The sequence below is a fragment of the Numenius arquata genome, chromosome 9 (genome assembly GCF_964106895.1).
Source record: "Numenius arquata chromosome 9, bNumArq3.hap1.1, whole genome shotgun sequence".
NCBI lineage: Eukaryota > Metazoa > Chordata > Aves > Charadriiformes > Scolopacidae > Numenius > Numenius arquata.
In genome coordinates, this window is record NC_133584.1 from 28485426 (window position 1) to 28512622 (window position 27197).

At 58.6% G+C, this 27197-nt stretch overlaps 1 protein-coding gene across 1 annotated transcript; it reads left to right on the plus strand.

Annotated features, from left to right (window-relative positions):
- The first annotated feature begins 16617 nt into the window (after positions 1-16617).
- AMOTL2 (angiomotin like 2) lies at positions 16618-24085 on the plus strand. The gene is made up of 9 exons (XM_074153307.1): positions 16618-17351; positions 18755-18992; positions 19574-19718; positions 19862-19954; positions 20584-20879; positions 20979-21271; positions 21382-21593; positions 21718-21867; positions 22745-24085. Exons 1-9 carry the CDS (start codon positions 16618-16620, stop codon positions 22801-22803), a joined length of 2220 nt encoding a protein of 739 aa, XP_074009408.1. The 3' UTR covers positions 22804-24085.
- The last annotated feature ends 3112 nt before the right edge of the window (positions 24086-27197 follow it).

The window sequence follows — 27197 nt, forward strand, 5'->3', positions numbered from 1 at the left end:
GTCTTTCTTCTGGGAGTTCGGTCTGTTGCTGCACCTTACATTAAACGTTTTTTTTCCCCTCCCTGTCTCTCGTATATGGAAAAAATTTCCATTTTTTTCTAAAGGCAAATATAACAACAGCTGGATGTGTGAGAGGCTGAATGTTGTAATTCCTGGCATGGCTTTACAGTGCAGTTTTACATCGGTTACATTTCTCAATCCCTGTAATTTATGCGGCTGGTGGTTAACTTCATGACTTAATTCCTTACTATGCCTTTGAGCTTCTTGCTCAGTACATTGATGTGTAGTGACTCAAAATTATGACATTTGGAGCATGTAAATCCAGAATCCTGTTACCGGCCATTTACATACACAGGGATTACTCGAGTCCCATCTCTGATCCAATAGTGAATGCAGATAATTACAGAATCTGAGCTCATTAATTTTGCGTTACCCAAAGTCTCTACCTTTAGAGCAGCTTCAGAAAGCAGCACATTTCAAAATAGTGGGATAACAAACTGAATAATTAACTTTGGGGCTGGAGGAACGCTTGGCAATTTTAGGTATGCACCTAATTTTAGGTATACATCTAATGTTAGGTGTGTAAAGTGTAATATACTTACTTAATGTGGCATTTAAATCTCTTTATTTTACATGTGTTGGGGATGATGTCCCGGTGGCCCAGTGCAATACCAAACTCCAGCCTCTGCTGGTGCTTTCACTCGCTAATCTTGGCAATTCTTTGCCTTGGGTATGATCCCACTAAGTATGATTCAGTTTGCCAACATCGCTGCCGTATGACTCGTGTGTGTTTAGCCGGTCAGCCCGTTCCGTACAGTCGCTCTCTGTCGAGTGGGATCGTGCGCGGCAGTAGAAGCGGTTGGAAAAAATAGCTTCTATTTGACGTCGGGCAGCGCTGGGGCTGAAATTCGCTGGCTCTTTCCCACTGCCCTGGCTCAGCGAGGTCACTCGTTACAGTGCAGCGCCTGTAGTTAAGGTGCATTTATAATTCTGGTTCACATCGGTTGCATTTTTCCTTCCCTGTAATTTACATAGCTGAAGGTGACGCTCACGGCTTCGCTGGGTATTATCCCTTTCCGTTCCAGGATGGGAATAGCTCTCGGCACCTCTCTGTCCCGTTTACAGTGTGTCATAGCCAGTGGGGTTTATTTCACCCAAGCGCCATGTCCCCAGCGTGCCGGGCTGGGTAACCTCATGCACATGCAACCAGGGCACCTAAAGGCACGTGGTGGGAGTGGAGGACTTTCCTTTGAGGACCTCGCAGTTTGTCCCTGCTTCCCACCCCAAAACAGCTGCTCCAGGAGGCAGACTCCGTCTCGTGCCCAAGCGTCAGTCTGGGCAGGGTGCAAAATTGCAGAGCATGAACTCGGCTCCTGCCTGAGCTGGGAAGGGCAGATCTGAATTCATGTATCCTCACTTGCCCACCAACCCCTCCCATACATTCCTCCTTCCCCATGGGCTGTCGTGATGGCAGTTGTCACTCAGCTCAGAAGGGACACCACCATCACCACCACTTTGTGGAATGAGAAGGACTCTGAGTGCTGGGCAGGGATCCCTCAGCTTCCTGCCACCATTGGCATGGCAAGGGCTTGTGTGGAGGTGGCACATCATCTCACTGTGGTGTCTGGTCCACATCTGATCTCGGCTCTCCACCATCCTTCTCCCAGTGTGATGCAGGGCAGGAGTCACCGTGAGGTGCCATGCTCTCACCCAAGACCGGAGAGCTGGAGCCCTGCCCTTAGCCCCTGGGCCCACCCATGGAATGAGGAGACTGGTGTGCCATCTCCAGCGCTCACTCTGGACACAGCTGGTGGTGTGGTGGCCAGAGGACCTTCTTAACCTCATCCTGATGCATCTCCAGGGCAGGTGGTTACCTTGCCTAAGGGAAGTGGAAGAGGATGAGGTGAGATGGGATGGGAGGGCAAAGCGAAAGAGGGCAAGGCAGAGCAGAGGGCACCCAAAGCGCCTTGCCAGGTCTCCCAACCCCATTTTGAGGTCAGGATGGGAAGTCCCACCTGCCCTAATATCCCTCCCACCCTATGCATGGAAAGCAGTGATGCCCAGGGCGGGCATGGCGGTGCCGGAGGCCCCTGGGAGAGCCCAGAGTCATCTCCACTCTGAGCTGTGTGTGGAAAAGGACTGCAAACTGGGACTTCGGTGTGACACGGTGTTTAGCTGAGGTCTCCAGCCTGCCCAGTGGCTGTCATGGGTGACAGCAGCGGTCCTCCTGACACCACATCTCCCAGGGGTTTATCCCTGACCCCCTCTAGAGCAAGTGAGCGATAATACTTGACCACTTGCTTCCCGGCTCCCCCACTCTTTATCATGCTTCATCAGCGACCCTGGGATTCATGGACCCTCTGGTCCCTGCATGGCGCTGGCTGAGCGGTGTGTGCTGCGGCTGCTCTCCCTGGGGACGGCTCCTCAGCTGCAAGGTGTGACCTTATTGCCCTTTTCTTAAAAAGATGGGGCTGCAGCGGGTGGGCCGGGTGCCACTGTCATGTGGTGAGCTGAGTTGTGTCATTCTTCTGCGGTTGAGGGCAAACAAAAAGACCGTGGTACAGAAAACAATGCTGGTGATGGTGACTCAGGCCTTTTTTTTTTTTTTTTTTTTTTTGGAGGCAGATGCTGAACTTTGCAGGTGGGAATTGCTGAGCTAGAAGCCTCGGAGGACTTGCAAAAGCCCCGGAAAGGGAAGATGCCGTCAGGCTCCCAGGAAGGGACAGCACCCTCGGCAGCACAGCCATGGCTGCATTAGGAGGATGCTGCTGGGAAAGGTAACATGGAAGCAGGATTACACTCAGCTGCTGGCCTGAAGGGGACACACAGTGACACCTGCGATCGCAGAAGAAATGCAGAGCCACACGTTAAAGCCAATCCTATTTTCTGGGACAAACCCAGTTTCTGAAGGATGCATTCATGTCCCAACCACAACCTAGCTGTTAAACACATCTCCTGGGCTTCTGCTGCGTTGGCTGATGAACAGTGGCAGGAAAGAGAGGAGGACCACAAGGAAGCTGCTTGCAGGAATGATACTATGAGCTGAGATGCAAACTCCCAATAATTTGGGTCATGCTCCCACATCTGGATCCCGTGGAGTGCCCTTGCAGCCACAGGGAGCTCTGTGAAACTCAGGCTGCGGGAGGGGAGCTGGGGCAAGCTTGTGGGGCAGGTGGCCCCACTCGCGCCTGAGCTTGGGCTGCAATTCGGGATGAACGCTCAGGGCAATCTGCATCTTCTTAGTGCACGGCAGGTGACTGGTTGAGTATGTAAATGAGGATTTTATTCTATGATGGTTACTGCAGCCAGCTCTGGGGGCACCAACAGTAGAAGGACATGGAGCTGTTGGGGCGGAGCCAGAGGAGGCCACGGAGATGCTGGGAGGGCTGGAGCCCCTCTGCTGTGAGGACAGGCTGAGAGAGTTGGGGGGGTTCAGCCTGGACAACCTGGAAGAGAAGGCTGCAGGGAGAACTTCGAGCCCCTTCCAGTCCCTAAAGGGGCTCCAGGAAAGCTGGGGAGGGACTCTTGATCAGGGAGGGAAGCCATTGGATGAGGGGGAAGGATTTGACACTGAAAGAGGGGAGACTCTAGATATTGCAAAGAAATTCTTCACTCTGAGGGTGGTGGGATACTGGCCCAGGTTGCCCAGAGAAGCTGTGGCTGCCCCATCCCTGGAGGGGTTCAAGGCCAGGTTGGAGGGGGCTTGGAGCAACCTGGTCTGGTGGGAGGTGTCCCTGCCCATGACAGGGGGGGGTGGAACTGGGTGATCTTTAAGGTCCCTTCTGACCCAAACCATCCTGTAACTCAATGATCTCAAGCACGTGCTTCCCTTTAACTCTCACTTTCAGCAGATGACTTATTTCCTTATCAGTCCCCTCCACCGCTCTTCCAGAAACCCTCCATCTGGGAGTGGGAGCCAGAGCTTCCTGCCAGGACAAGCCACTGGCAGCTGGATTGAGGGCAGCGCTGGACAAGCCATATGTAACCAGGCAAGGGTTATTCCACTTTCTGTGGGGTGGTTTGCAGAAAGATGAAAAAGGAGCCTTTATGCAGCAACTTACCCTTTCAGAGGGGAGAATGTTTCCCGCTTACAAAAGTTTCTTAGCCTTCTCACTTTCTTGTCCTGCAGGGATTCTTCCTCTTCTTCCCCTAGAGAGATTCAAAGCCCGACGTAGAATCCAGATTATCCCAAAACACATAGTCAGGACTAACCACATGGGTGTGAATTCATTGCCCAGATAACTTGACAAACAGGAGCAAGTTCTGGGAAGTACAGCCAGAGAGTGAACTCCCCTGAAAAACTGTTTCAAATCGAATAAAGGAAGTTCAAAAGAGCATCAGAGAAAGGGGAAGCGCATCATTTGGACTGAGTTTTATTTTTTTTAAAGAAAGCAAAGTGCTGTTTCCCTCCTGCCTTTCCCATGGTCCCTTGAAATGAGAAATATTGCTGCTGTTCATCAAACAGTGACAGTCGGGGACCAGCCCAGGAGTGAGGTGGTCAAGCAGCCCAGGAGATGGGTTATTCTATAGAATAACCCACCGGTGGGACTGGACCTGCTTTAGGTTGCCCGTTTCTCTTCTCATTCCACCCTGATGATGCTCGAGGGGTATTTCAGTGGGAGCAGGGGCATCGCCACGTCTCCTGAGTTGGTGTTTGGGACCGGAGAGGACAGGAGTGTTTCCACTCATTCCGGAGGGATTTAGGGTAGGATGGGAGACAATGGGGATTGACCCAGCACGACGACCGCTGCTTTCAGGGGGCTCGGTGGTCGGAGCTGAAGCAATTGGTTGTCTCTGCTCCAGATTCGGTGGATTTGGCGTTACGTCGGTTCAGAGTGACTCCCACCCGACTTGCTAAGGAGCAGGGCTGAGCTTTTCCAAAGGAAAACTTGCATTAAACTCTGCCAGAAGGCTCTGGTGACCATATGGAGCTGGGAGAGGGGTGGGGGCCAGCCCTGACCTTTATTGTAGGGAGGGCATCGCCGCTGACCCCCTCCCTGCCCCCCCCAGGGGGGCTGTTCCCATGCAGCTCAGGTTGTTCCATGCAGCGCTCGGGCCTCTCTGCTAAATAAGACAATTAAATCCTTGAGTCCAGGTTTTAGTGTTTCCATGTGCCGCCAAGTATCTTAATCTGGGCTGTTTGGGGAATTTTTATCCCGTGGATCCCTTGGTATGCCTGGAATGTTTGCTTTTCCTACTGTGTGCGTGTGTTTGAGGCACTCCTGTAAAAACAAGAGCTTCCTGCCTGCCTTGTAAATCTTTCCTTGATTGGCAGAGTCGCCTTCGGTGATTAATCAAGGGGCGAGCCGAAGCTGACACCCTCGGGGAGCTCGCGCCTTGCGAATGCCCAGCACATCGGTGAGAGACCTGAGAGGGGGACCAAGAGAGCTGGCCAGTCTCCAGAGCCGGCCAAGGAGACACATGTGGTGACACCGATTTTCGGTAAGAGCCTGGGAGAGGAAGAAATAAACGGAAATTCCAGCGAGCTAAGGAAATGCTCCAGAGGGCTGGGACTTCGGAGGCATTTTCTATTGTATCATCGAGCATGCAGCTAAAACATGCGTCCCCACTTGAAGGTCTTTGCTCAGTGGACAATCTAACTTTCCCATGTTGGGCTGGGCTGGGCTGGGGAAGGGTGAGGTTTGCCCCATGCATGGATGAAGGTTTCTCCAGGAGACGGGCCCAGGACATTGTACAAGGAGAGACTACTGAGAAGACCAGGTCCACCTTGTTGGTGCACTTGGGCTTCATCTCTACATTCCTCTCAGAGTCTTCCAGGTGTCACAGGCTCTGGCTGCATGCAATGCGGGAGTGCCAAGTTAGCTCCGAAGGACAGGTCAACTCCAGAACAACAAAATAACTCCAGCGTCCTGGCCAAAGGGGCTCTAATTTGCCCCAAATGATACAGCTATTGCTCTTCAGACACCTGAGCTTGCGTTCCAGCGCTGCCCTTGCCCAGAGCTGGCTGTGGGGTTCCTGAACTGACGCTGTGTTTTTCAGGGCAGACGTGTCCCCATGTTCCCCAGAGGAGGCTCACCTTGGCCAAAAAGCTGGCTGATAGAGCAGAGCTGCAGGTTGTCAGCCACAGGGCCAGCCACAAACTCATTACCACAAGCAAGACGACCTTCAGCATGGGAGTCTGGTGGGAATTTGCCACCAGAGAGTTCAATACCCACCACTTTCAGGTCCTGGTCCTCTCACTTTTTTCTTTGCTTTTCTCCATTGCTAGAGGCAGCATCCATGCTGTGTGCCAGAGGAGGGACACTGCCAGGATGAGAAGGTCCAGGAACAAAGCCCTTAAGCATAGTGTCACAGCTGAACAGGCGGCCAAGGAGGGCCAAGTATGTGCCAGTTATGGGTCCTTCTGTAGCCCATCCCTCCACACTTGTCTGTGTCCACCTGACAGTCTAGACCGGAGGCAGCACAGCCTGTGGGCTTATCCCTGTCACATCTTTCTCAGGCAACCTTGGGTTTGAAGCTGCTGCTGCTCCACCCTCCACCTTTATTGCCTCAGCTGTGTTTCCTCCATACCTTTGCTGGGCTGGAGGGAGCTATAGAGAGAGATGCTCTTCACCATTCCCTCTCCCTATCTGTCCCAATGCCACCCCTGCCACTCTCACGACCATCACCATGCACAACAGGAGAAGCTCAAAATCTCATGACAAGGGGGTCAAGGGATGTTTCACAGCCACATTGTGTCCACACAGGGTTTGCCTGGAGCTGCATCTGAGTAATGAGCTCTCTGGCAATCCAGCTGTGTGTTAGCAGTGACCAGCCTGGTGACACCTTCTCAGTCACCATGCCAGGGGCTGTTGAGTGCTGTTAAGGTGTTACCTTCATGCCTGGCACACTGTTCGCTTGTATTTTCCCCATAACACAGCTCCAGGCATGGCTCAGGTCTTCCGATGTGGCCGGCACCGATCCCAGCAGTGACACAGAGCTAATCTGTCCTGTGCTGCGTGGCCTCAGTGCTGGGGCATTCCCAGACACATCTCATTTATTAATGCAGGGTAGCCAGGAAGCCCTCTGCACTGCTGTGAGACCAAGCGAGCAGGAGCAAGTGTGGTGGCAGATCCCGGAGCCAGGGAAGCTCCTGCAGACCTCTGCCTCCTCCTTAGACCATCAGTCTAAGAGGTGCCATTTCTTACTGAGGATTTCCCTGCCATCCTCCTGAAATCCTGCTGGATCTCAGCACCCACTGCATTCTCCTGGACAAACTGGCAAGACACAAACTGGATGGGGTAGTCCTTGAGATGAGTAGGAAACTGGCTCGCGGGCTGTGCTCAGAGGGTGGTGATCGATGGTTTTGACTCTGGCTGGTAGCCTGTCACAGGCCAGGTCCCCCAGGGACTGGACCCCACGCTGCTCAGCACCTTCATAAATGCTCTGGGTGAGGGGACTGAAGGCGCCCTCACCAAGTCTGCTGATGACACCAAGCTGGGTAGTCAGGTGGACATGTCAGAAGGGAGAGCCATCTTACAGAGAGACCTGGACAGGCTGGAAGGGTGGGCTAGCAAGAACTGAATGAAGTTTAATGAAGACAAGTGCAAGGTCCTGCACCTGGGACGACATAACCCAAGAGTCCAGTACAGGTTGGGACCTGTGTGGCTGGGCTGAAAGGGACCTGGGGGTCCTGGTGGACAACAGGATGAGCAGGAGTCAGCTGGGAGCCACTGCAGCGATGAAGGCAAGTTAGATCCTGGGCTGGATCCATAGGGGCATTACAAGCAGATGTAGAGATGTGATCATCCCACTCTACTCAGTGCTTGTTGGGCCACATCTCGGGTGCTGTGTCCAGTTCTGGTCCCCACAGTTGAAGAAAGAGGCAGAGGCCAAAGGAGAGCCATGAAGATGATCAAAGGGCTGGAGAACCTGCCTTATGAGGAAAGGCTGAAGGTCTTTTCTCCCTGGAGAAGGCTCGGGGGGACCTCATCAGTGTTCCACTACTTAAGGAGTGGCTGCAAAGAGGACAGAGGCTCTCTCTTCAGAAGGAACCACATGGAGATGACAAGGGGCAACACATACAAGTTACACTGTGAGAAGTTTCATCTCAATGTAAGAATTTTTTTTATAGTGAGAACAATCATTCACTGGAACAACCTCCCCAGGGACCTGGTGGAGTCCCCATCACTGGAGGTTTTCAAGATGAAACTGGACAGGGTGTTAGATAATCTCAGTTTGGCTCCCTTTCCCATGAAAGGTTGGACCAGATGATCTTTCCAGGTCCCTTCCAACCTGGGCTGTTGTGTGATCCCGTGATCCTGACCTCCCTTCCCTCCCTTCTTACCCCCATGTGCAGGTTCTGCTGTCCCTGCAGGGCCTGGCCAATGCCCCAGGAGGACATTCATCATACCTTTCTCCCCTACTCACCACCCCTTTTTCCAAGGTTTGTAGGAAATGTGTAGTTTTGGGAGCTCCGTGTCTCTACAGGTGCAATGGGGCAATGATTTCTAACTTCATGGGAGGGGATGGGCTCCCTGGCACCAACACCCTCCCACCCCAGCCGCATTACCCGCATCTCCTAGGCAAGCCACGAGCAGCTCCAGGCGTTTCAGGGGCAGATCCGGTGACTCTCCCAAACCTTTGTGGCTCCAAAACTCAGAGATGCTGAAAACACCATGATAATTACCAGCTTTGGGCTTCAAAGGGAGAGTAGCAGGGAAGCCCGGAAGCCCATTGCCATCTGATGGAGGGTTACCCACCCCTCTCTTTGAAGGGGATGTTCTGCCATGGAGTTGTCTGATTCGTCTCCATGCTGTGATGAGCTTCCCGTGTCATGCTGGTTCTCATTGTGCAACAAAATACTTCGTTAGATGCAGCTCCTTCAGCCAGCTCCTGCAGTGTCCAACAAAGACCAACAACAATCTGATCTGACCTGTGCAGAGAGCCAGCAATAACACAACCAAGCCTGGTCTCCAGAGTTTCTCCTTACCCCTAGGGAGGCCTGGAGGCAGGATGTCTCTCCCCAAGGGATGGCCACCATCCTGGAGGACCTTGAGGTGACAGAAATGCTGCTGACCTCCCTCTTCCCCTTTTTGGCAGGCATGGCATGATGTGTGCCAAGAACTGACCTCTGGGGCATCCTTTACTTCTGCCCTGCTCTGCACCTCATCCCAGTGCCTCTCCCTTGATTCTTCTTTCTGTTGAGAAGCCCTGATATCCATCTCTTCCTTTCATGGTTGCTGAGCAGCCCCTTAAGAAATGGAGACATCATCACAGCTTTGAAGGGTTTGGCCTTTTTATTGGTGTACTGATACTGATAAGATACAATTATTTCTATGGCATTTAAATTGGGTAAAAAGGAAGATCCTTCCTTCTTTCCATCCATCCATCCATCCATCCATCCATCCATCCATCCGTCCGTCCGTCCATCCATCCATCCATCTCTCCTTTCCTCTTTCCCTCCTTCCCTCCCTCCCTCCCTCCCTCTGTACATTCCATGTTCTGCTCTGAGTTTGTCATTACGATTTCTCAGGCAGTTAACCTGTTGCTAGCCAAAACGAGCCACCTAGGTGCCCCAAGAAGAAGGTCTGTTGGAGGAGGAGCATGGTGAGGACTTGGGGGAACACCTGGTCTTTCTCCTGTCTGCTTTTGCTATTCCATATTTGCACGAAAATTTAAAAGCAGGTTGTTCAGAGGCTGCTGTGTCCCGTACTCCCGGTGCCGAGCTGCTGTGGGAAATGACTCTCACATCTGCAGAGGAGCTGATGAAACAGGGCTGAGGGTTCAGACATTCCACACAGCTGTCCCCAAACACAGGAGATGGCCATGGGTGTGGGTGCACCAGGACACACTCCTTGCATCAGGCACCGATTCACCCGGAGGGGAGGTCCGAGGAGTGCCTGAAGCTTCTGCTCTCACTAGAGAATGGGGGAAGCAAAGTCCTCCCTCCAAATCCCTGTCTCCTGCAGCTTCTGACCAGAGGGCAGACGGTGGCAGGGACCCAGTGGGAGCTGCTCCAGGAGACTGCAGTGCTTGGGTTCGGACACACTCCCTCCTCTCCCGCTGGAGCCACGGGATGAGCTGCTGCCAGGGAAGTGCTTAATTTGACGTCCCGCTCCATGGTGGAGCCCTTTTCCAGCAGGACAGGAACACCACGATCACACCAGGAGCTCCATGCCCACCTTGGCCGCCCTGGAGGGTACACCCCGAAACCAGGGCATGGTACCCAGGACAAGGAGCTGCACTGTCTGATGCGCCTGCCCTTGTTATCCATTTGCTTTCCTCCTGTGAGTAACCCCTTGAGGGGAGAGCACCTCTGAGTAAAGCCGCACGGCATGGGGTAGGACTTGGGACACCCTGTGAAGGAGCCAAATTCCTCCTGCAGAGTGGCCTAAATCCCTCTTAGACACACCATCTCAGGTCTCTGCCAGGGCACGCAGGAGGCAGGAAAAGCAGCACGGAGGCAAGAAGTTCCTGCTGCATTTGGGATCCAGGGCTGAAGAACATCCCCTGCCCACTGCTCCCCTGCCCACTTCTTATTTCACTTACCCTGTCCATTAATTGGAGACAGCTATTTGACAGCCTGCTTCATAAAGCGTCATCACTAGGTACAAGAGTGAACAGTCCTTTTCTGTCATCCCCCCGCCCACCCCCCTCCAGCATGACTCAGCCAGGGCTGCTCTTCCAGGACGGATAGTTCTCACTTCTTCTTGTGTTTGGGAACACCACGCTGAGCTGATTTTTCCCTGGCTGAGTCCCCGGCAGGTAATCCTCACAGCTGGGAAGATGCGATGCTTCCTCCGGGGTCCAGGTGTCTGCGCTTATTGTCATCACGAAATAGCGATGGGGAGTGGGGTGGCTGGTGTCCCCCTGCTCCTCTGGGTGCTACCCCCCTCCTTTTTGTAGGTGGTGGCTCCAAATTAGGGTGCTGATCCCCCGCTTGGCTGTGGGGAGGGGGTACGGACAAGGAGACGTCAACCTGGAGGTGCCCTGGAGCAGAGAGAAGTGTGCGAACACGGCCAGTGCAGGGATGCTGCCTGTGCCCACCTGCCCGTGGCACTTTCCCGGGTGTCACTGTGTCACCCCACGCTCCCACCCAGCGCTGGGGCAGGGGACGGAGCTGCCGGTTCTCCTGGCGATGCCGGAGCCATGGGGGAAACCCTGCCAGCCCTCCCACCGGCAGGAAATTGCACCCGGCGCTTCGCATTTCTCAAGAAAGAGTGAAAATGCCTAAAAACGTGCAAACGCGGCCAAACGCCAGCGAAGGGCTTTGCTATGGAAATGCCGAGCGGTGTCCCTCAGGGTTGGTGGCCCCCGGCATCTCACTGGGCCACGGGGGGTGGCTGCACTGGACCTTTGTTCTCACTGGCATCTCCGTGGCGGATGCCGGTGACTGAAACCAAAGCCCCAGGTCCCACCGCGCCGGCGCCGGCAGGTCAGGAACAACGAGCCCCTTTCAGGAAACAGGGAAATAAAGGAAAGCAGAACAGGACAATTTAACATCCAGGAATGGAAATGACTCAGGGGGTTTAAAACGCAGAGACGAGGAGGAGGAGAAGGGTCCCGGCCCCCTTTCTGATGGCCACGTGGCTTTGTCATGAGTTCGCACGTTGTCCCTCGCATTTCCAACCTTGCCCCTTATGTCAGGGCCGGTGCTGCCTGGAGGGTGCAGAGGCATCCAGCCTTGATGCCTCCTTGCCGGACTCCTGCGGTGATGGCTTCCCAAAGGCCAGGCAAGGCCTGGGGCTGTCCCCGCCGCCGGGAATTGGTTTTGGTGCTGCGGAGCTGCTGCCGGGGATGGCCGGGAGGGTGAAGGTGTGTCACTGCAGAAGACCCAGGAGCACGTCCCTCCCTGCCTGCGTCGCGCTCACAAATCTCTGTTATCCCCTGGATGAGCAGCAGCCGGGGGGCTTCCAGCCACACTTTTCCCCTCCCCGAATTCCTGAGAAGGGGCCTTGTGAACCTACTGCGGCACCGCCTCCCTGAGTGTCTGGCTGATGGAGAACTGCGGGAAAAATACTCTTGCTGGGGAGCGGGGATGTCCCCTGGGTTACCCAGGAGCTCGTTCTGGGATGTCCCAGCTGCATGGCAGGTGGTGCTGCCCTGCCTCTTCAGAAGAGCAGAGCAGCCAGGAGGAGGAGTTGAGGGGGGGAGCAGGAGCATCCCAACCTTGTGCGACCCTCACCTGGGGCCAGACCCAGCATCCCCCCCAATCAAGGGTGAGTCTCAGGGCTCCGGCTCCGAGGCATGGAAGCAACCTGCTCTTTCCTGGAGCAATGGGGAAGGTAGGAGGAGCCCTGGAGCCATGTCTCGGGGGACAGCTGCCCGTGGGGAAGTCCCCATCAGCCTCTTTCCAACTGGACCGGCCATGATCCCCCCCATTGCTCCAGCTGAGCCCCCACCAAGGTTTCTCCCTGGGCAGAGTGGGATCTTTCCTCTCCTTCCTCCACTGAGGAAGAGCCGTATCAGTCACCAGCTCACGAAGCAGCAAGAAAAAGGAGTGAGGGATCCCCACACGGATCCTGGCACTGGGAAACAGCCCAGGAAAGGTGCTTTGTGTGGTTCCTTGACCTTCAGCTCTCCTTCCCACCTGGTCCCACTGGGAATTGGGAGCTTGGGAGAGACCTCCTTCCCACCACTGGGAATTGGGAGCTTGGGAGAGAAGCAGGTACCTGGAGGGAGCTTTATAAAGGGAGCGGCTTGTGGAGTTCAGCATCCCGAACCCCGTGTTGGGGCTTGGTGTCTGGGGCACCCTCTGACCACCATAACCATCGCCCCAGGAGATGTGCTGAAAGCCAGCTGCAAACCTTTCCATCGCAGGCACCTTCAACTGCCCGCAATGCCCCCCTTATCTGGGCTCGGCAAGGCCAAGGCGTTTTGGGAGCCGCGAAGAGAGCCGAGGTGATCTCATCCCGCGAGTATTTTCTTGGCTCATTCGTCTCGCTCCAACGCCTCGCCGATAAGGCTCGGCGGTGAGGTCAGTGGGAGGGTTTGGCATTGCGGAGCCGTGTGTCACCCGGGGAGCCTGGGATGCCGGCACCTGTGCTCGCCCGACGGCTCCCGTGGATCCAGCCAGGGCAGCAAGTCCCTGCCCCCACGGCATGGCCCCGGCTGGGCTTCCCACCGGCACCCCCTGACCTGGGCAGAGGGTCTGTGTGGGGAGCCCACCGCAGTGCCCCTGCTGCTGCCCAGGGGGCCAGCCTGGCGCAGGGCTGCCGGCTGCTATTCCGTCTTCTCCAGGGGAAAACGACAAGGTTGAGGCTTTTCTTACCTCCACCATTAGAAAGAAAAAGAGGAAACTCTTCAGATCGCTTTCCAAAGGGGTGTTATCAGCCCAGGAGGGGTTTCCTGCTGCTAAAAATAGAGCGGTGTTAAGATAGGAAGGGAAGCGGGATGACGCAGGCATAGATAAGGCCAGTGGATGAGCCGGGATTGGCATCCTGGCTGCTGGGGGAGCTGGGCTGGCTCCCTCAGGGCTCAGAGTGTGTCGCCCCATCCCCTTGGGAAAGAGCAGGGCAGAGCCACAGCTGGGACCCCCCCCCCCCAAGCTGTTGCCGGCCTGGTATCTTGGAGCGGTGCATCCGTCCATCCCTCCATCCACTCATCCATCCACCCATCCCTCCATCCCTCTCTCCCACCCATCCCTCCAACCCTCCATCCACCCATCCATCCATCCATCCACCCATCTGTCCATCCCTCTCTCCCACCCATCCTTCCAACCCTCCATCCACCCATTCCATCCATCCATCCACCCATCCGTCCATCCCTCTCTCCCACCCATCCCTCCAACCCTCCATCCACCCATTCCATCCATCTATCCACCCATCCATCCATCCACCCATCCGTCCATCCCTCTCTCCCACCCATCCCTCCAACCCTCCATCCACCCATTCCATCCATCCATCCACCCACCCATCCATCCATCCATCCACCCATCCGTCCATCCCTCTCTCCCACCCATCCCTCCAACCCTCCATCCACCCATTCCATCCACCCATCCGTCCATCCCTCTCTCCCACCCATCCCTCCAACCCTCCATCCACCCATTCCATCCATCCATCCATCCATCCATCCATCCATCCATCCACCCATCCGTCCATCCCTCTCTCCCACCCATCCCTCCAACCCTCCATCCACCCATTCCATCCACCCATCCACCCATCCACCCATCCATCCATCCACCCATCCATCTACCCATCCGGTGCTGCGCCTGGGCTGGTGTTTCCAGGCTCAGCACATGCTTGGGCACACAGGGATGAGAGCCATGCCCTCCTCTCCTCCTTGCGAAGGCTTTCGGGGTCTCCCCAACACCGGTAGGACCGATTCCCAACTCTGAAACTCCAGCTGGGCAGATTTGACTTGTCACCAGTAAAACTGGGCTGAAAAACTTGTTTCTTGAGCCCTGTTACTGTTTGATGAGCTGCCGGGTGCTCAGGACCTGCCTGGGTGGGGGTGCTGCAAGGCTTTGTTAAGCACGGATCCAGGCTGACCACGCCAGAGCCGCATCCTTCATCTCTGGGTCTGTAACGCCGATACTCCTCTTCCTCCAAGCCCCAACTCCTCCCCGGGCCCCTTCTCCGCACGCTCCCCTGCCTGGGAGTCTGTTACCTGCTCCATAGCGGGGATTTGTTTCTTTTTTCCCCCTTTTTTTGGAAGAAAAACCAGAAGGAGAGAGCTGTGCTTGCAGCACCTGCTATCACATCCCGCGGCTTTCGGGGTGCTTGGGGTGGCCCCGGGGTGATACCAGGGTGGGACAGGATGGATTTCACACCGGCAGAAGCAGCAAAGCAAGGAGATGAGTGCGGAGACCGCTGTGTCCCCCCTCCCCAGACCTGCCTCCCGGGTCTGCGCCGGTCGGAGTTCCCTCTTGCAAGAATGGGAGCTTAATGTCCCGTGGCTAATTAGCAATTTTCCCCTGCACCTGCCTCTCCACTGCCGCCTCCCCTCCGGCCATCTGCCGTCTCAGGGCCCTGCAGGCAGCCCCGGCTTTGGCTCCACACTGGCAGGGATAGGCCGAGCCAGGGCTTGTGTTTCTCCCCTTTGGATCTGGGGGTCCCTGCATCCCCCCAAAGATGAGCTGGGGCTCCTTGGTGTTAAAAGGGGAAAAGAAATTTGGTCCCTGATGGTTCCCTCCATCCTCTTGTGTCCCCCAGCGTGGTGGGTGGCCAAGCCACCGCCGCGGTCCTGTGGCATCTGCCCAGAAAGGGAAACTGAGGCCAGGAGAGAGGCACCCAAAGGTGCTAAGCCCAACGCCCTTCCCAGGACGAGCCGACATCCCCCCAGCCGGTGGCGATGCGAGGAGGGGGGATGCAGGGAAAGGGGGCACGAGGGCAGAGCAGATGGGGCCGGCAGGTTTTTGTGGGGCTGGCTCGCTCCTGCAGACAATGGCCCGTCTCTCCGAGCGGCGATTAAAGAGCAAGATTTATGCTGCCGGACAGCTGGCGGGCAGAGCTCGCCATCCCCCCCCGCCCCGGCAGCTGCGAGCTCCCCGCACGCATGCAGCACGCACTGGCCCCCAGTGCGCTCCCGCGTCTGCCCCCCCAGGCCCCCTGCACGCCCGCCAGCCCCCATGGCACACACGTGGCCCCTTGGCCACCCCAGGCACACGCTGCGGGGCCCAGGCTGGCCGAGCGCCCCGAGCATCCCTGCGCGTCCCGGGGGTCTGCGAGCAATGCCATTGGGGCTCACGCTGCCAGCGGGACCGGGAAAGGCCTGGGCGAGTTTTGGGGTGATTTGGAGGAGGGTGGGAGTGGGGATTGGGGATGCGCATCCCTTTCCCTCCTTTCCCTTCCCGAGGTTGGGGCGGGGGGGTGAAGTTGCCAGGCAGGGCCACCTGCGGCTGCCCCACGACCCCCGCCTCCGCGTCGATGCCGGTGCCGGTGTCCGCGTCGGCGCTCCCCCTGCCGGCAGCCGCCCCGTCGGGCCGGGGAGGGGCGGTGCGGAGCGGGGCGGGCGGGTCCGGCCCCTGCATTCCGGGCATAGCAGCGCCCGGGCCGGCCCCCGCTGCCGGCGGGACGCCCAGAGCCGCCGCCGCGCTCCCCGGGCAGCACCGCCGCCGCCCCGCTCCGCCATGCTCCGGTAAGTGGCCGCCCCGGAGGGGCTCCGCGACCCCGCCGGCACCGGGACCTCTGTGCGGGGACGGTGCCGTTCGCCCGGGATGCGGGGGGCGGCGGCGGCGACGACGACGGGAGGGAAGGGGGTTCCGCTCGCCTCACGGTGGCTCCGTGCCCGGTCCCGGGGGGTCACCTCGTCCCCCGTCCCCGAGGTAGCCCCCGACCCCCGAGCTCATCCCCGGGGCCCTGGGGAGCCAGCCCGGACCCCCGAGCTCCCCCCCGGTTCCCCCCGGCCCCGGCCCGCCGGAGCCAGCCCCGGCCGTGGGTGTGATGAGAGCGCCAGTACTCAGCCACGCCAGCGGGGAGGCTGTGTCTGTGCTCCCACCGCCGCCACGGGCTCCGGCCCGGCCGGCACGTCCCGGCCAGCCTGCCAACATGCCGAGCGGGATTCCTGGAAAACAAACCCTTGTTGATCAAGGTCTGAGCTGCGTCCTGCCTGGGCCGGTTCCCAATTATCCCCTCTTTTCCCGCATAGGTGCCTCGGCGTGGCCGGTTGCTGCTAAGGTCCCTGGGGACGCCCTTCTTGGGTGGAAACGTGGCTTTGCCGACGGCGCGGGCGGAGATGAGGACGGCGGAGGACTCGAACGGGACGGTCCTGCACCGCCTGATCCAGGAGCAGCTGCGCTATGGGAACCTCACGGAGAACCGCACGCTGCTGGCCATCCAGCAGCAGGCCCTGCGCGGCGGCGGAGGGGCCGGTAGCCCCCGCTCCTCCCTGGAGAGCCTCAGCCCGGAGGAGAGCCAAATGGTGCAGCAATCCACACGGCAGGAGCCCCAGGGCCAGGAGCATCACTCCGACCACGTCTACTTGGAGAACAGCGTCTATCGGCTCTGCCAGCCCCAGCACAAGGGCGAGGAGCTCCCCACCTACGAGGAGGCCAAGGCACATTCCCAGTACTACGCCTCGCAGAGGGGTGGGCAGCAGCCCGGAGGGCCCAGCCCGGGGATTCGGGGTGAAAACGGTCCCCGTGGGGCCGAGAGCGGCACCCGACGCCCCGACGAGGGGCTGAAGGACCTGAAGCACGGCCACGTGCGGTCGCTGAGCGAGCGGCTGATGCGGATGTCGCTGGAGAGGAACGGGGCCAAGGCGCAGAGCCCCATCAGCGCCTCCCACAGCTACCCCCAGCTCTCCCGCCACCACCAGCTCGCTGCCCTCCGAGGGCAGCACCCCGAGGGGCCGGAGCCGCGGGGACCCCCCCCAGAGTATCCCTACGTCATCCCATCCCAGGAGGCTTACCTGGCCGAACCCCCACCCTGCTCCCGGGAAGGTCCTGGATTTCAGCATCCCGAAATCAGGTAACCCCCCAGGGCCCCGCTTTTGGGGCACTCACCGGGTCTCTCCCAGCCGCAGTACCCCCGGAGCAGCCGGGATGGATGCTCGGAAGATGCCGGATGTGGAGGGCAGTGGGGGGCCCAGGGGAGCCCTTTCCAAACCCCTTGTCCTTGAGGGGCCTGATCCAGCTCAGCCCACAGGGATATCTGCAGGGACCCCTCCGGTCCTCTCCTCTCCCCAGTTTCCCCCAGTACAGTTGAGTTTTTCCAGCTGGTGATGAAAATCCTGCTACCTCTTCAGACCTTGCCCCTTCCCCATGCACTGGGAGGAATTTGGGGTTAATTTAGGAGCTGGAACCAGCTCAGGAAATGGCTAAATTTAGAACAGGCGTGGGGCAGGGTGGAAGGCAAATGTGCTCCCCACTCTGTGGACACCCCCCCCCCCCAGTTTGCTGCGGGATGGCTGCTGAGCCGAGGGCTGGTGGTGGAGGCAGCTCTCCCCATAGGCAGCTTGGCACCTCCGGCAAAGCCCCAGTTTGCCTCTGAGAGAGCCACAGAGAGGAGCCCAGAGGACCAGGCATTGCCTGGAGGGCTGGAAACAACTTCTTCCAGTGTGGAAAACAATGGGGGAAAAAGGGAGTTGAAGCCTGGATGGGAGGACACACGCTGCTCCCAGCCATGCTGACCTATCCAGGCGGAGAGCGATAGCATCTCCGGCAGGAAAACCTTCTCCTTCCAGGGAACAAAGAGGGGAAGGGGAGCCGCGAGGAAGATGTATTTATTCTTCCTCGCTCCTATATCATCCCGCAGGAATGTAGGCCCTTGGCGGACAGCCCGCACGGAGCGGGGCCGGGCTGTGCACGGCCGCTCCGCTCGGGGTATTGGAGGCGGCTGGGGAATGTCGAGGAACTCGGAGCAGTGGTGCGAGGGGCGGCCGGGACAGCCCTGCTCCTCTGAATACAGCGAGGATGTATTAATAGGTTGGTGGCGAGGAGCCGTGCCAGGAGCCCTCGCTTTGCCCAGAAAACAAGGAAAAGGGGCAGCGCTGCCGGCTTCCGAGGAGCATCCTTTGCTGAGCTGTTGTCCTCCTGCAGCGTCCCCAGCAATAGGGCGGGCCTGGGGGGCTGGGAGCCCACCCTGAGTTGGCCTGGAGGACAGGACAGCCAGGTCCTGGAGCTGTCAGGTCAAGGCATGCCCGCGAGATGGGGTTTGTCTTGTGTTCCAGGGCGCTTTTAGAAGGAAAAGGCTTCCCAGCTCTGAAAAGCAGGATAGGCACTTCCCGGAGCCTCCCTCCTCCTTTGGGGTGACCCAGAGGCACCGGTGCCCGCTTGTCCCCCTGGGTTTGGAGCGGTCGGCTGGAGATGGGGTCGGCTCTCCTGCCCTGCCAAGCCCCTCCAGCATCCCTTCTCCTCCCTCCCTCCCTGCAGGGTGCTGCCCACCCACGTCCCCGCCGCTTTCCTGCCGCCGCCGCCGGGTGCCCTGTGCCCGGGCAGCCTGGGTCCGGCCGGCGTGGAGGCCCTGGTGAGCGCCCAGGCGGCCTCGGCCAGCAGCCGCCTGGCCCGGGCGGATGCGGTCCTGCGGGAGAACGAGAGGCTCCAGCGGGAGAGCGAGAAGCTGCGTCGGGAGCTGGAGAGCTGTGCCGAGAAGGCAAGCCGCATCCAGAAGGTGAGTGGTCGGCGGCGGCAGCCCCGCGGCTGTGGCATCGTGTCCTTCCCCCCCCTGGCCCTTGCTCGGGGTGGCGGGTGGGAGGGGGGGGATGCTCAACCAGCTGCTGTGAAAATTCACCCCCTTCAGCCTTTTAATCCCTTCTCCCCCCTCCCTCCAGCGGCTTGCTCCCCTCCGAGCAGCTGCGTTTCAGTGACACGGCAGCCGGGACGGGGGAGAAGGAGCCCATTCTCCAATGACACCCCCCCCTCTCCGCCTGTCCCCCCCATCCCCGGCGGCCACAGAAAGCCCTTTGTGCGGCCGCGTACAAGGGGCGGCTGTTCCCCACCGGCTGGGTTACGGCAGAGCCAAAACCTGCGGAGAGACTCTTCTGCAAGAAAAAAGGCAGAAAAAATTAGTTCTCCCCCCCCCAAAACGTGCGCTGGGGGTCAGCCCCGGGGGGGGGGGTGTCCCATGGGTGCGCTGAGCTCCTCTGGCAGCTGGGGTTGGGCTGAGCGACCTGTGAGCTTTGGCCAACATCTCCCTCTCCTTTCCTCATTCCACGAATATCTAACCCCGGCCTGTCCCTTCCTCCGCCCCAGCTGGAGCGCGAGATCCAGCGCATCTCCGAGGATTACGAAAACCTCGTCAAGGCGTCTTCCAAGCGGGAAGCCTTGGAGAAAGCCATGAGGAACAAGAGAGATGGTGAGATGCGACGGCTCCAGGACTTCAACCGGGACCTGAAAGGTGAGGGACCTTCCACGTCCCCATCCCCACGATGCTCTCCATCCCCTAGCTTTTCTCCCTGTGCGTTTCTGCCGGGAGCCAGCCTTCCTCCAGCTGAAATCTTGTATTTAAATCTTAATTGGGTTTAATTGCCTTTCATCCAGAGCGGTTGGAATCGGCGAACAAGCAGCTGGCCAGCAAGACCCAGGAAAGCCAGGAGAGCAACCAGGGCAGCGTGGCCAAACTCCTGGCGCAGAGTAAGTCCCCCGGGGGTGGTGGTTGTCCTCGCCCGGGTCCCCGTGGCATCCCTGAGGGGGACGGCGGGGCTCGGGGTGCTCCCCTTCGGCTGGAGGAGGAGGAGGAGGAGGAAGAGGTGGGTAGTTGGTGGCAGCTCTGGCCCTTTGGAGCCGCTCTTGGCGCTGGACGCCAGCCATTAATCCCGGCCGGCCGGCGGCGTGACCCGCATTCTCTGCATTCCTGCCGCCGCGCCGGCTCTTCCAGCACCGAGCCCGCACTCCCGCCCCGCGCCAGCCCGGCCCTTCTCCCTCCTCCCTCCCATGCCTCCTGGATCTCTTTTTTTTTTTTTGGCAGGGGGTGGGGTGGGAAATACACCTAAATCCATTCTTTTAGCAGAGAGACACGGCGGATCCACCCTCAGGTGGCTGGATTCACGCCGGGTGGCTTTTACCCTCCCCGAGCCAAAATTTGGGGCTGGAACGTGGCAAATGGAGGCTTTTGGCCATTTGTCTGTGCAGCTGGGATGCCCATGGCCCTCGTGTTCCCGGGGGGAGGGATGGCATGACCACGTTTTAGGGAGCAAAGACACCCTCCCACCCGGGGCTTCGTGAACCAGCCTTCGGGCTGAGAGCCGGGGTCTGTCTCGCAGGCTACGAGCACCAGCAGGAGAAGGAGAAGCTGGAGCGGGAGGTGTCCCTGCTGCGCAGCGCCAACGAGGACCAGCGGCGGCGGGCAGAGCTGCTGGAGCAAGCCCTGGGCAGTGCCCAGGCGCGGGCGGCCAAGGCGGAGGCCGAGCTGCGGAAGAAGCGAGCCTACGTGGAGAAGGTGGAGCGGCTGCAGGCAGCCCTGGGCCAGCTCCAGGCCGCCTGCGAGAAGCGGGAGCAGCTGGAGCTGCGGCTCCGCACCCGCCTGGAGCAGGAGCTGAAGATGCTGCGGGCTCAGCAGGTGGGATGCGGCGGTGGGTGCCGGCGAGCCGCGCCGGGCGCTGCCTCCTCCCGGCACCTCCTCATCCTCTCTTTTTTGGGTTGTTTTGTGTCGCTGCAGAGGCAGGCGGGCGCCGCGGGCGGGGGGACGCCGGAGCTGAGCGCCCACACGCTCTCCGAGCAGCTGAGGGAGAAGGAGGAGAAGATCCTGGCCCTGGAGGCTGACATGACCAAGTGGGAGCAGAAGTACCTGGAGGAGTGCACCATGCGGCAGTTCGCCATGGACGCCGCCGCCACCGCGGCCGCCCAACGGGACACCACCCTCATCAGCCATTCCCCGCGACACTCCCCCAACAGCAGCTTCAACGAGGACCTCCTCCTGGCCAGCCACAAGCACCAGGAGATGGAGAACAGGTAGGGCCGCCTCGCCGACAAGCTTGCGCTGTGGTCTGGTCGGGCAGAGCTCACAACCTCCTCCTGTCCCTCCAGCTCCTCTCCCAGCTTCTGCCCCTCCTCCTCCCCAGGTTAAAAGCCCTTCACGCCCAGATCCTGGAGAAGGACGCTGTCATCAAGGTCCTGCAGCAGCGCTCGCGCAGGGACCCCAGCAGAACCCTCCAAGGCTCCCTGCGGCCGGCCAAGTCCGTGCCCTCTGTCTTCGCCGCCTCCGTCGCCCCGAGCTGGCCGGGGGGTGGCCAAAGTGACCGGCTGGCCGAGGGCAACTCCCGGGGCAGCACAGGTACATAGAGGCGCCTGCCTCCTCCCTACCTTCCCTCGGTTTTGGAAGTAGAGAGCTTGGGGAGGGGGGATTTCTCCAGTGAGCGGAAAGGACTGGCAATCCCTAATGGTCTCTCCTCCAGCAGGCAAAGCCAGTGCCGAAGGGGCAGCAGCGCCCGCTGCCCTCCCCCTGCCCTCCCACTCCAAGCACGGCAGCAAGGACGGCAGCACACAGACCGACGGGGCGGCCGAGAGCAGCCAGGGCGAGGGCACCGAGCGCCCCGCCGGATTGCTGGGTGAGTGCCCCGGGGATGGCACCGGGGAGAACCGGGGATTCTCCAGTACCGGGCAGAACCAGGGATGCATCCAGAACCAGGGATGCCCCAGTACCAGGGAGAGCCGGGGATGCATCCAGAGCCGGGGATGCTCCAGCTCCAGGGAGAGAGCTGGGGATGCTCCAGCTCCAGGGGGAGAACCAGGGATGCTCCAGCCCCGGGGATGCTCCAGCCTTGGGGGAGAGCTGGCGGTGCTTCAGCTCCAGAGGGAGAGCTGGGGATGCATCCAGAGCCGGGGATGCTTCAGGCCCAGGGGGAGAGCTGGGGATGCTCCAGCCCCGGGGATGCTCCAGCCTTGGGGGAGAGCTGGTGGTGCTTCAGCTCCAGGGGGAGAGCTGGGGATGCATCCAGAACCAGGGATGTTCCAGGACCGGGGGAGCTGGGTATACATCCAGAACTGGGAATGCTCCATCCCCAGGGTGGAGAGCCGGGGATGCTCCGGCCTGGGGAATACTCCAGCCTGGAAGATGCTCCAGCCCAGGGGGGAGAGCTGGGGGTGCCCCAGCTCCAGGGGAAGAACTGGGGGTCCTACAGCCCCAGGGATGCTCCAGGCTGGGGGGAGAGCTGAGGATGCTCCAGCCCTGGGTCCTGGCATCCGGGAGATGGGCTTTGCACCAGCATCAGTGATTTTTTAAGGCAAAAGACCTCAGTGGAGTCTGGCGAGTTTAAATCCCTGCAATCGCTCATTGATTTTATTTTTAAAGCGCAGAGCTTTTTTTCTTGAGTGCCTTGTGGGGAGGCTGGACCAGCAGTATGCTCCCTGCCAACCCTTTGGTGGGGCGGGCGCCGTGCCGATGCTCTTCACCTCTCCTCCAGCTCTCACATTCTTTCTCTGCAGAGACCTCGGCCGCTGCCAGAGCCCCCGACCTGTCTGACATGGTGGAGATCCTGATTTAAGGCCACCCAGGGGCTGCCCACCAGCCCCTCTGCCCAGAGCAACCCTGCCTGCACCCGCCCGGGACAGAGGAGCCTGCGGGAAGGAGGTCCGATCCTGGAGCTCAGCGGTGGCCCTGTGGCCGGTCTCAGCAGGTGGCCCCCGTGTGTGGGAGGGCCACCATCCCTGCTCGGCATCCACACAGGTCCCCAGCTGCGCGGGGCGCGCTGGGACCGGGGGACCCCGCAGTGGCGGCGGGGCCTTGCCACTCCCCTGTAAATACACCCGGGTTTTGTACGACAGGAGCAAACGTATTTATCGTTTCAGCCTCTTCTCCTTCCCGAGGCAGGGGGCTTCTTCCCACCCCCTCCCTCCTCGGCTCCATCCCCATCCCACCTCTGGGTCTTGGCCGTCTGCACCCACCCGGGTGCTTGGCCTCTGACTGGAAAATCCGTCTCTGTTGACCGAACTGTACCCACAAGCTCATGTCTCTGCACGAGGGCAGAGCCAGGAGGGATCCTCCATGGGTCCCATCAACCGCCCGGATCCATGTGGCCAAGCTGAGTGCCAGGAGCCCCAAACCTCCATCACCTGCATCCATCACCTGCATCCAGCCTCTGGCTTTTCATCACGGGCAGGCGAGGGGTTCGGGATGGGGTGGCAGCGAAGCAAAAGAGAAAATGCCAATGGAGGGAATGACCGGTGGAGGAGAAGTCCCCTTGAAACCAGGGGTGAAATGCTCGGAGGGAATCGAGGACAGCTGATGGAGGCGGTGGGACGTGCCACCCCTCTCGTGGCTTCATCCCACCGCCACATCCCCTGGCTACTGGCAGCTGGCTTCTGCCCGTAGCCAGCTCCGACGTCTCGCTCCTCTGAGCTCAGACGCTTCCCGTCCTTGCCCTTTGTGTAAATATATATATTTTCTATCTTTCTTTCTTTCTTTTTTCTTCAAACGTGCATTTGCTGGACAACTGCATTTTTTATTTTTCTCTCCCAGACACGTAAAAAATGCGTTCGGTTCTCGTGCATTGTTTACAAAGTGGAAAACAAACAAACAAAAAATTATGAAAGAGGAAAAAAAACCCACCCCACAACTTAATATATTTTATATTAATATTGGTATTTCTTTTTAAGTATTTTTTTTCGTGCTGTGAACTTTGTTTTTTTTTTTTCCCTGCCAAAGATGATGAGTTCTTGTTTGTGCGTTTTAAGTTATCTGAAGTATTTAAACGTAAACCTGGCTGTTTCGTTCTGCCGCCCTATACCGAGATTGCTGTAGCATTCCACTTGGTATAACAATATTTTAATAAAAAAAAACGCAAATACTGACCCATGGGTACTCTTTTTTTTTCTCATGCGATGGGGCAAGACAGAGGTACCGCCAAGGGGAAGGAGTCTAGAGGTGGTGACCCCCTGGATGAATCTCTGCCCTTCCCGGTTCCCCGGGCAGCAATTTGGGGTGCAGCTGAGTGGGGGAGGGGGAAATGCTGCAGAGCATCTCTGCGTTCCCTGAAATCCCCCCGGGATCCCATTTCCCAAAAGGATGGAGTTGCCTAAAAACATTGATGTAGTTTCCTTCCTGCACATGGTACTCCAGTGAATCTGTCCTGGAGGGATCCTCCTCCTCTTCCTCGCAGGACCTGTCCCAGCCCTCCTAAACCCCGGCCATGGGGACTCCTTGATGGCCACATCTTCAGGCACGGCTGGACCTGGTCCCCAGGCTCTCCCCTGGCTTTGTCAGCCACCTCCAAGCCCTTCCCACCCTGCTTGGCTCTTTGGTCTTCTGGAAGACCAGAAGTTCTCCTGATGTTCAAGCTGGGGCTACCTTAAGTTTTCCACAACCCCACTGTGCTGCTCCCCAGCCCTTCCCCTGTGAGCTTTTTGTTTTCTGCTGTCGTTTGCCGTTTGTCATTTTTAATAGCAGTCACATTAATGCCTCCCAGGGAGCATCCCTGAGGACTCTGCTCTGGCTGCTTGGGTGCTGGCAGCCCGGCTGGAGCCATCACCAGCTGGGCTGGGGCTTTCCCTTTTGTGCACCGCTTGGCATTTATTGGCAGCTCTTTTTTTTTTTATTATTTTTTATTTTTTTATTTATTAAAAATCCTGCCATCCCTGGGGACCAGGATTATGCAGAACAACGGCCTAAGAAACCATCTTTGCTGCCAACTCATCCCTGGAAGGTGGCTGAGGAGTCTGTTGAGGAGCACTGGTCTTGGTGGGACTGCGATGCTGAGCGCTGGCTCAGCTCTACCCTTCCCACACAGAAACCTGGAAGGAGCGTGGCTGAAAATTTGGGGCTTCCTGTGGCTGTGGGACAGGTCTCCATCCCTGCAAGAGCAGGTTAGAGAGCTTCGGAGCAATGGGAAGCTTGGAAGCCGGGCTCCTCCTTCCACCCATGGCTTCTCCTGGGTTTTGCAAGCAGGAAAACAAGCTCCCCCTGTGAAATGCACAGGGCACATCCAAAGGGGACCCTTCTGCCCTCCCCAAAATGGGGCCAGGGATGGGGAGGACTGGGTGGGAAGCTCCCAGGGAGCTGCTGCTGCTGGGAATATGCCAGGGGGTCCTGATGGCCCCCCGCCAGGGGCTGTACCTGCCCTGCCCCCCCCCAGCTCCTGCTGCCCCGGAGCTGCAGGCAGCCGCCCGGGAAGGCTCGCAGCATTCCTGGCATACCGCAGCTCTCACGCCCCATGCTTTATTTACCCGAATCCGGATGCAGAGCGGCCTCCCTCTGGCTGTTTGCAGGCAGCTTTCCGGGTCCAGAGATTCAGGGAACGGGCTCCTCTTGAGAGCTTTGCCCACTGCTTGGCCAACCTCCGTCCTGCCCATCGCCCCATGGACCCCCATCCCCAGGGCTTGCACAGTCTCCAGGAGCCAGAAAATGGGGGAATACGGCCCTGTACAAGTGAGGAGGCAGAGAAGGGCTGCAAAAAAAACTGGGAAGGGAGAGGAAAACCCCAGAACCCATCTGTAAATGTGGGAGCTGGGCTTTGGGGAGAGGTGCCTGAGCCTGGCAGGTTGGGGCAGGAGGTCACGGCTCTTTCTGCTACACTCCAGAGGATGGGGCGGCAGTGCCCGAGTTGGTTTGTTTTGGTAGGGTTGCTTTCCAGCCAGAGCAACTGCCTGATGGAGCTCCAGGCCTGGGCGCAGGGGAGGCTGGTGTGGGTGTGTGTTATCACCTGCTTTATCGCCCTGTCGTCACAGGCATTTCCCTCCGCCCTTTCCGCACCGCCTCACTGGGTTTCACCATCAGCATCGCTTGGACCCACAGTCCTTTATCCCACGTGGATCCTGCTCAGGCCAGGACATGTCCCTGTCACCGTGGCACAGTTGCTGATGATTCATTTGCTGTTTCGGCTGAAATACCATATGGGAACTAAACCTCCTGCTCCCATCCCTGTGTCCATGATCTGTGCCCTTGTCCCATGTGTCCCTGCATTCCTGTGTGCTTGATCTCTGCATCCCCATGTCCTTGCATCCCTGTGCCCTCAATCCTTGCATCTCTGCATCCCTTTGCCCTCGATCTCTGCATCCCTGTGTCCCCGCATCCCTGTGTCCCCAATCCTTGCATCCTTGTGTTCCCACAGCCCTAAGACAAGGTGACTGCAGCCACCTGCCAAGCTTCTGGCTGGGCTGGCACCTGGATGTGGCACTTTCTGCAGGCTGTACATCTGCAGCCCTGGAGAGATGGAAAAGGGCCAGCGGGGTCTGCTCTGAATGCCACCACTGTCACCCCGGTGGCTTTGAGTGAGACACCCTGTCCTGGGGCAGCAGCTCTCTCAGGGATGAAAGGGAGATGGCTTGTCTGGCCTGGGGGCTACTGGGGAAGGTAAGGTCCCTCCTGTGGCCACAGTGGGTCAGGACAAGGCTGAGGATCTTGTTGGAGCCATCCTCTAAGTCCCATTCCCTGCCAGAAGCACCTCGTTCCCCTGGTGCCACACCACAGCAGCATATCTGCAGCTTTGGTTCCTGCTTTTCCTCATTTTTCCTTGGAGCCTGGAGGTTGGAGCCTGGAGGTTGGAGCTTGGTCCTTGGAGCATCCTCGGAGCTTGGCAGGTCCTTCGTTGGCCCTGTCACCCTGTCACCCTCCTTGTCCTTTCCTCGTGCAACTCCTCTCCTTTTCCACTTGCCAAATGCCAGAGCTGGATGGGGAAAGACAAGCTCATCACAACCTCCTCAGGATGGAAAACAACTCTTTGAAAAGCCAAAAAATCCCCAGCAGGATTTGGGAGAAAGGGAATTTCACTCCCCTTCCAAATAATCCCGATTCTTGTGGGGGAAGTTTGGCAACGCTGTGGGCCAGCCCTGCAGCCGCCTTCCCAGCAAACCAGTCGGGCAAACCGCCGTGCTTTCTCCCGCCTCAAGTCCCGGCTTGCTCATCGGGCCGGCAGGAATGAAGCTTTCCCCTCCAGGCCTGCTG

What these genes read in the sequence shown, in the direction of transcription:
- AMOTL2 (XM_074153307.1), top strand. Translation starts at nt 16,618, where the DNA reads ATGAGGACGGCGGAGGACTCGAACGGGACGGTCCTGCACCGCCTGATC. An exon ending in TTTCAGCATCCCGAAATCAG is followed by an intron (nt 17,352 to 18,754) that starts GTAACCCCCCAG and finishes CCCTCCCTGCAG; the next exon opens with GGTGCTGCCCACCCACGTCC. An exon ending in CACCAGGAGATGGAGAACAG is followed by an intron (nt 21,272 to 21,381) that starts GTAGGGCCGCCT and finishes CCTCCTCCCCAG; the next exon opens with GTTAAAAGCCCTTCACGCCC.